General features: G+C 34.6%; 1 protein-coding gene across 1 annotated transcript; it reads right to left on the reverse strand.

Annotated features, from left to right (window-relative positions):
• Window positions 1-4,442: 4,442 nt before the first annotated feature.
• LOC120626421 (piggyBac transposable element-derived protein 3-like) lies at window positions 4,443-6,992 on the reverse strand. Its single transcript, XM_039893942.1, has 3 exons — window positions 6,959-6,992; window positions 5,059-6,696; window positions 4,443-4,549 (listed from the first exon to the last, which is right to left on the reverse strand). Exons 1-3 carry the CDS (start codon window positions 6,990-6,992, stop codon window positions 4,443-4,445), a joined length of 1,779 nt encoding a protein of 592 aa, XP_039749876.1.
• Between the last annotated feature and the right edge of the window lie 2,695 nt (window positions 6,993-9,687).

Raw genomic sequence — 9,687 nt, forward strand, 5'->3', positions numbered from 1 at the left:
TTTGCCGCCAATCTATCTTGTCAAACTCGCGTCTCCCGCCATAGATCCTATACTTTTATTTGACAGTCTACTAAAGTCCATTATTCTATTTTCAATACATTGTCAATGAGTATACAAACTATTATTTGTTGATATATTTAATATAATCATCGGGTTTATCATAGATAAAGTGCTGTAATTCCTTATTTCCTAACACGGCCATTCTGACAAGTACTTCGTTCTCGAAGTACATAGGGTTATTCTTTTTAGGTATATGTATTGTATCATAAGTCTTTAGGTTCAAAGAACATCCTTATAAGTACATCATCTTATGTACACCTCTATAACATTAGTTCAAATGGTATATAAGCATTAAAAATCATCAAATCAGTTACATTCTGCATACACTTTTATAAATAAACTGTAAACAATATTTTATCAAAAGATAGGCATAATCATTACATTTTATAATTAAATTGAAAGAGACCAAAAAAAAAATTTTCATCAAAATTCCACACCATTTAACAAATTATAACAATGTAATACTTCTCTTAAAGTAAAAAAAAAATGATTAATTTTCAACAATGTAAATCAAAAATACTCATTTTCATTTATCTTGTACATTTTAACATGTACAATCACAATCCAAATATTTCCATCTCAATATAAATCTCAAACAATTTATCCATTTGCCTCCAGTCCAACAACTTTATCAAAATATACACATAATTGTATTTCTCCTCAATTCTGTTATTTGCATTGTTAGTCTCATTTAGTCACAGATGTAATAGGTACAGTCTAATAGTCAAACCAATCTATACCAAAACACCAACACCCACTGGTGATATCAACAACATCATCACTCTCAAGTGATATCAATAACATCATCACCCACTGGTGATATCAACAACATCATCACTCTCAAGTGATATCAATAACATCATCACCCACTGGTGATATCCACATCATCATCACTCTCAAGTGATATCAATAACATCATCACCCACTGGTGATATTCATATTTTTTCCACTGTCCAAGTCAAGTAATATATAAGATAAATATAAATAAATTAATATAAAAACGCTAAGATGGAATTATTTCTATTAGTTTACATCTTTTTTTTTTATCATCTCATCATAAAAGCCAAAGTATATTCAATGTTTGTTCAATTGTTATTTCTATTATTCAATGTTTTATTTCAATCTAAACATCAATTAAACCACCAGTTTAACAGAATCATTTATCATGCAAGGACTCTTAAAATTTCACATAAAATTTGATAATTTAAACAACTGTTAACCTAAGTATAATCTAATTATTTATAATGCAACTAATATATTTTCCTTTGCAGCAGCAACATTAATTTAGTTTATAATTGTATTTTATTTATATCATTTTTAAAAACTTCTCTCAACATCATACTGAAAGATCACTGACCTAACCTAACCCACAACATTTAAGCTGACTCCTAATTGTTTTCTTCACACAACCCAACATAGAAACTAAACTATTTCATTTAGCTATTCAGTAGTAATTTTCCTTATATGTATTGTTCTGATACATAATCATATTCTATTCTATTCTACCAACAAAATTTTTTTTTTTTTTGTTTGTTTGTTTTGTTTTGTTTTATGTGTATTCTTTTATATGTTCTGAATAATTTACATAATCTCTCCTATCTCGGCTTTCCTGACAAGTACTTCGATCTCGAAGTACATAGAAAAGTTCCTAAATAAAAGTTAACAGCTCGGCTAACCTGACTAGTTGCTCAATATAAACTTGAAATCTTGTATGTAATAAATAAGAATCAAAAGAAAAATCTATTACACATTCCGTTCGGCTAACCTGACCAGTTAAATTATTTTAACCTGGACAGTCTAATAAAATAAAACTTAGCAAAAATTCCATTTGGCTAACCTGATTAATTATATAAAACTTGATAATTCAAATTAATCAAACTTATCACACATTCTGTTTGGCTAACTTGACTAGTTGGTTTATAACAAACAAAACAAATATAAATCAAATCTATTTGACTCCAAGTAAAATAGAGCCACTAGGCCATACCAGTTTCAAATAATAAGTACTATCTTTGCAAAGTAGAAACAAAATAAAAAATAAAAATATCACATCAATTGGTTCTCCGGACCACATATCCTTATATAGAATTTCAACAAGCATGGTGCTTTGTCTCCAGAGTGTTTCTGTTTCAGCACATAGCAGCAAAAAGTTGAGGCATCATTAAAAACATCAAACTCTTTACTATGTCCACATTTGACGGGATGGTTCTAAAAAAAGTAAATCTGCATTAGAGAAAGGCATAAATTGGACATGAATAGGATCCCACTTCTGATGCTAAAAAAATATAAAGAAATAGAAAAGGCCCAGGTATTCAGATATTCACTTCAATACCCACAATGTTCAGGATGGCACTTAGATCTTTCATTAATTAACAGTATTATTGAAGGTAAATACCTAGTTTCTCATATTAAAGTATTAATTTTATAAAAGACATCATTAAAGCCCACCAACCTGCTTTAGAGCAGTGTTGTGGGTCTGTACTCTATAAACCTGACTTCCCAAGGAGTGAAATAAAACAACTAGACTGACTCTAATACTGTATATTAGGCTTCTCTATAATTCATATTACTTATTACCTTCAAATGACTCTACAACCAGTTCGGAATGCTGTCTTCGGCAGAGAAGACCACTGGCAAGAAACTCTACCGTTGCTCTTTTATTCAATCAATTAAAACAAGACTTATAAACACAATTACAACATTATCATATGTTATAACGCTAGGCCCTTTGATACAAGACATATAAGACAGGTCAAACATAACTACTATTATCACTAATAACATCAGGACTTTTGAAACAAATTGTTTGTATAGAGCAACGTATGCTACATAAGCTATCTGTATGAAATAATGCTAGGGCTCCATATATGATACCTGAATAACCCAAAGGATATAAGAGATATACTTATCTGATGCTACATCAGGTACAACCATAGTACCAACAACTTTTAACAACTTATCTCAACTCCATCACCAGTATATACGACTCTTGTTTTGCCACAACAATATTTCGTTAAGTATGTCGTTTCCATTATAAATCATCTATTCCCAATTTGTAACGTTCTATCCACAATACTTTACTTAATCTTCTATTCTCAATTCATTAATTTAAATCCGTCCTCACTTTTCTTTGCCGCCAATCTATCTTGTCAAACTCGCGTCTCCCGCCATAGATCCTATACTTTTATTTGACAGTCTACTAAAGTCCATTATTCTATTTTCAATACATTGTCAATGAGTATACAAACTATTATTTGTTGATATATTTAATATAATCATCGGGTTTATCATAGATAAAGTGCTGTAATTCCTTATTTCCTAACACGGCCATTCTGACAAGTACTTCGTTCTCGAAGTACATAGGGTTATTCTTTTTAGGTATATGTATTGTATCATAAGTCTTTAGGTTCAAAGAACATCCTTATAAGTACATCATCTTATGTACACCTCTATAACATTAGTTCAAATGGTATATAAGCATTAAAAATCATCAAATCAGTTACATTCTGCATACACTTTTATAAATAAACTGTAAACAATATTTTATCAAAAGATAGGCATAATCATTACATTTTATAATTAAATTGAAAGAGACCAAAAAAATTATCGGGTTTATCATAGATAAAGTGCTGTAATTCCTTATTTCCTAACAAGCGCGTTACTGAATCATTCCGCACAGAATGATAAGTGGTGGAAAACCTACGTTTGTGCAAGCATTTTGAAAATCTGGACGAATTTACTTCTCAGAACAAAGCGCGTTTAGTTAATCAATCCTTACATTAAATGAGAAAGTATGTCTGTTTGTTTGTTTTTCCTTCACGACTTAATCAGCAATTAAAGTTAGGTAAAAAGACGGAGACTAAAATAGACTTGCTCCTTTTTGTCCCAGGAAAACAAAACGGTTCCCACGGGATTTGTTTAAAAATAAAAGCGGACGAAGACAGCGGGCAAAAGCTACTACTTATTCGCAAACGGATCCCTGAATCGAAAAAGGTTTTTTACTCGCCTGCAATATTATGTATACTCACGCAAAATAGCAGCTTTCTAGTACTAATTCTCTCAGCTAAGCCGGACGAATAAACATGGCAAACCTGGATTTCTTGTTGACTACGAAACCTTAGAAATAGACTCCTGAAGTGACTTGACAAGGGAAAAATTCAGGACTGAGAGAGGGGTCATCCCAGGTTTCAACCTAAATGGAATATCGCCGAATACAAAATCACCCTAACAAAGTTTAACAAACCCAAATCCGTTGCTGCCACGAAACTCAAAATTAAATTCCACAACAAGTTCTCAGTTACCCTTACGTTCAAAGTTTGAAAAATGGCGGTAAATTGTTTAAATATTATTTATATCGGGCCCCATGTGCGGTAAACACCGCATTATGCATTCTCAAACAAAACCGATAAAACTGTCAGAGGGATTCGTTTGTCGCCTTTTCTAACAGCTGCGATTAATGATTTATCTTTATCCCTTTCAGGCCTGATTCCTGTTTTTTTAAAATTAAGACTTTTGACTACATAGCATGTTTCAATATTAGATAAGATACCCCAAAAAATATTTAAAAAAATCCCTCTCACCCCCCCTAGTGTAGGGGGACCCTGCACGATCGTGATGCTCAGGCTTAAACTAATTATCTGCACGATAGTGACGGTGTTAGACTTTCAAGGTAAAAACATAAATAAAATAAAAAATATCATAAGAACATAATTGTTTATTTATTATTTTTTGTAGTAGGAACATTTAGTAATCAGTCTTAATCAAATTGCAAATCACTTTAGACTTAGAGTCAATCAAATATTAACAAAAATTCTTCTTCTTCTTCAACAAAAAAAAAATCTTCTTAAAACTATACAAAAATACCTAGTCAAAAATTATTTAATGAACACTTTTCTCAGTCTGAAACTTTCTACTTTATATGATACACTGAAAAACAGTTTTGTTTTCTAGACAAACAAAGATAAACCTCACATTTGGTACATAGTATCTTTGACCTACTTTTGCAACCTTCCATCCTGCATGCTCTTGGGCTATCTATTTGATCAAATGATGGAAGATGATCATATCCATCATACCTTTTGGCTACAGAAGGTGGATTCGGTCGACGGAACTTAGACGTATTAGGAGCCTGGTTCTCATCTTGTTCATCAGTATCAGATCTTCTTTTACGTTCTGGTGCGTTGACAAGGCCATCTGACACTTGCATTCGAAACTCCAACAAGTCCATTATTTTACTTTTGGGTACTCTAGTTGTGATCGAATTTAACACATACAAACGCCAAGCATTCGAAATGGCCAAGTCAAAAAAATGGAGGATGACTTTTAGAGTCCATTTTTTCGTTTTTATGAAGGTCCGGTAGTATTCTATGGATTGATCGAGTATATCTACACCTCCCATGTTCTTATTGTAATTTGCGATTACTTTTGGACAGCTTACGTCTGTAAATGCTGAGAGATTTTTATCCCATCGCTTAATGAGACAAGAATCATCTCCAGATGTACAATTGGATGCTACAAGGACGGATTTGTTATCCATCCATTTAACAACAACAACATCATTGCTAACAAATTGTTGAGATTCGCCACGTTTCATTTTGCGATCTAGCTTGAAGTCCATGTTCTTCCTCTCAGGAACTCTATTCATCATTATTGTCCCGGTCCCATGTAGTCCCAATTCATTCAATCTCTCAAGTAAAGGTATAGATGAAAAAAACCGGTCAAAATATAGACAACTACCGCGTGGGATTGACTTAGAGAGATGAAGAATGACAGAAGCTCCAACGCCTAGAGATTTGTCTCCAAAGTTTGTTTTTGCGCCTTGATAAACTTCGAAGTCGATCATCAAACCATCGTAAGTAGTAGCGACGAAAGCTTTTAGCCCTTGTGGACGCGGCTTTGTTTTTATTACTTGTCTCAAACCACGTGGACATGTCCCAGAGAATGGAATCATTTGCTCGTCGATGGAATAAAAGCCTGGTTGACGTTCTAATTTGTCGCAAGCATTTTTGACTTGAGTAAGTACAGGTTGGACTTTCCACAGTGAATTCTGGTTTCCTGCCGGAGCATCATCACTATCGACAACATGGAATGCCATACGAAGAATCTTGAAACGATCTCTAGAAATCTTGTCAGCAACTAAAGCTAATCGCATTTCGATCCGCCAGTACATGTGAATGCGTGGGTATGGAATACATCCCATGATGAAATGAATTCCAACAAATTTTTTTAACTCTGCCGCTGTGGTGTTCAAAACTTTTCCCGTTTTACGCATGTAATAATTGTTGGTACAAACAGCGGCATGCTCAAAAAATTTATCATCAAAATAATCTTCAAAGTAGGCCAAAGGAGACCTTACCGCTGCTGACGACCGCTCCGGATAGCTGTGTTCCTTCTGGTTGAATGGCATCTGCTTCCAGATTCTTCGGCGAGTGTCTCGGCTTTTTGTCGGCTTTTGACGAGCTTTTGTTGCAGTAGCAGATGATGGACCTGGACGGGGAGGTGATTCAGGTTCCTCAGCAGACACCAACTGCAAAACCGATTCTTCTTGATCACCTTCGTCATCTTCCACTTCTTCTATTTCGGAGTCATTGCCATCTCCAATGAGCTGAAGCAACAACTCACCCGTTAGTTCCGTCCCTGAAAGCAAAAATAAAGAAAACTTTGATTGAAAGCAAAAAAAAAGAATGATTTACCGCCATACAAAGTATGACACTAAAAGATGAGATTGAGTCGGATCGTCACTATCGTGCAAACCAATATTTGAGAGGTTATGTTTTTCAATTCAAAGTAAATAACATCAAGAATATTGTTTACTGAATGACTTTATTAACTAAACAAGCTATTAAAAGCAAAATCATATCAAATTAGTTGAATAAATAACAAAAAACTCAATACTTACTCTGACCACTCCGCTCAACAAAATACGCCGGCATCTTCACCACAAGGTCAAAGAGCACTGACTGCCTTCTCACTCTTACCTGCGCGTTAATTCATAAACAGACTCGTGCACGATCGTTGGCTAGCGTTTTGGGCCCGAAAAGTTGGTTAGAAAAAGCGCGGGATTTTTTTAAAATAAAATGCACGATCGTGTTCCGGCGTCCTGAAAGGGTTATGACGTCATTTAATTGTTGTCCACTGGCTCCGATACGTTTCTCTATTTACGGCTAAGCGATAAACCATCGCTGACAGCCCTATTGAAAATAAAAGGCCGACACGCGCATAGTACCTGCTTTACGCGACGCGTACCTAATAGGAAAGGGACAGGAGTCAGAGATTTGAATTTTGGCCTGTGATGTTGGGGCTGTATCTGATTTCTTTCAGTAAACACTATGGAAATGGTTTACTCAAAAACTATTGGAGTTTCGGTTTCACTGATAAGCCTTAGAGACAATAAATAATGTACCTCTAAAGAATGTGAAGTAATATTTGGGTTTTCATCTCGGTACATGTTTGATTTTAAGTTGACAGACCAAGTAGATGGCCCACCTGGTTGTAAGCGGAAAACCATCGCCTATAAACAGATCAACACTTCGCAGGGCATGCGAGGGTTGAAACATATTTCTCATTTATACTTTACTTTTTTTATATTAATACAGACAACTTCTCTTTTCTACCCAGTTGAAACATTAAAGTGCTGCAAAAACCGCATATAAGGCTGCATCATCGTTTACCGCCAGGTGACATTTTCAATTGTCAGTTAGGGGCTAAGTTGTAGTAGAATAAAAAAAACAATTATACCTATATCAGACTCTTTAGACAGCGTTTTGTTTAAAACTTCGTCTCCATTGCCGACAATGGGGAGTAAAGGACCCATAATATTGCTCGTTTCCGTACATCTTTGTATCGCAAAAGCTAGCCCCCTGTTTTCACTCAACCTCAATGTGTTGATAGAATACTTCTTTCGAAATATCTTCCCACACATTGTCGATATAATAGTGCTTTTGCCAGCACTATCATTTATCACGCGTTCTCGTCGAAAAACATCGTTAAGAAATCTACATAATGTGCGCTTCAGCAGTTCGTATTAAGATTCACATCTACCATCGCGACCTTGGAAAAAATGTAGTAGCAAAAAACTAACTAGAGTCCTTAATACCTTTCTGAGCGACTTCTGAATACCTCACTAATAATACAACTTGCAACAGAATAACGAAATAACGTTGAAGGATACATCAGTATATTTTATGAGGATTCACTTAGTAAAAATATTAAATAAAAAGAAGTATATTTATTTTTCCATACAAACAAGTTCATAACATTCTAAATGTATATGACAACCCTATTGAAGATAAAAGGCCGATACGCGCATAGCCCCTACGCTACGACACGCGTACCTAATAAATGAAATTGTATACAATTCTACAATAACTACAGATTGACATCTTGGAGATGTTGAACGTTCAAAGTTTGTATTAAACGTAGGCTTATAGAAATGTCCTATAATAGTAAAAAGGACTACGTAATCGATAAAAAAGCTTGGGTGTGAATTATTGCTCTAACCAGGTTGCTCTTCTAATAATTTTTAATGACAATGTGAGTTGGTGATAACAAAAAAAACACCCGGCTAAGTTTGTCGTGGGCTTCTTCTTAGACCAGGGCGCGTTTGGAACTCTCCTGGCTTTAGTTTTAAGTTTACGAATATGGTTATCGCCATCATCTCACTACCGTGTAATTCTCATATACGCATCAAAGTGCCACCTACGGGCATACTTGAATAAAGATATTTTTGACTTTGAGTTTGACTACACTACACTAAAGTGACAGGAGTCACATGATGTTGATTTTGCATGTGATATTAGGGCTGTATCTGATTTATTTCAGCGATAACAACTAATAGTTTTTCGGTTTCACAGATAAGTCTGGACTGTCACATAATGGACCTCTAAAGCATGCTAAGTATTATTTCGATTTTCATTTACACTTTTTAAAAATGTGAAAGTTTCTTTGTTGGTTTGTCCTTTAATCACGTGGCATCCGGCTGGTCAAATAAACAAAGAAACATACTCTGAAGCTCTATCTTCGTTCTTTATTCTGTGTTTTTTCAACCCATTATGGGGTTAAACCCAAGTCCGCCACGCTGGCCAAGTGCTGATCGGTGGACTTCACACGTCCTTTTTAATATTATAGAATATGAGCTCTTTGCCGTAGAGGTTTCCTCGCGATATTTTCAGCAAATAAATATGACTACACTAGCTGTTGCCAGCATTCTTATTCAGCGTTTATAACTATTTTAAAAATTTCGTCGAACAAACAGGAGCATATACTTTTAACTAAGTCTATGCCAAAAACCAAGTTGATTGGTTGCATAGTTAGGGCATAAAGGAAGAACAGACAAACAAACATACTTTTGCATTTATAATATTAGATAGGAAGTAAGGTTTTAATTGCATATAATTTATAACATATGCTTTATAGGTTATAAAGTAGGAACATAAATCCGAAAAGTTAAACGTGCGTGTCGCGGATCGATCTCACTCCCTAGCGAAGTCTTCCCCATTAGACTATCACCGCATATAATATTACGTAAACACACAACAACAAACTCGTTCAATCGCAAAACAAGTTGCCAAACTATATTATTTTAAGTACCCACGCTATCGTCGTTTACTGAAGTTGTAACAAGTCATA

This window comes from Pararge aegeria, chromosome 9 (genome assembly GCF_905163445.1).
Source record: "Pararge aegeria chromosome 9, ilParAegt1.1, whole genome shotgun sequence".
NCBI lineage: Eukaryota > Metazoa > Arthropoda > Insecta > Lepidoptera > Nymphalidae > Pararge > Pararge aegeria.

Excerpts from the sequence above, each read along its gene's own strand:
- LOC120626421 (XM_039893942.1), bottom strand. The coding sequence starts at position 6,992 with ATGCCGGCGTATTTTGTTGAGCGGAGTGGTCAGA. Across the intron at positions 6,697-6,958 it reads TGTTGAGCGGAGTGGTCAGA|GGACGGAACTAACGGGTGAG; the intron begins GTAAGTATTGAG and ends TTTTGCTTTCAG. Across the intron at positions 4,550-5,058 it reads CAGGATGGAAGGTTGCAAAA|GAATCAGGCCTGAAAGGGAT; the intron begins GTAGGTCAAAGA and ends TTAAAAAAACAG.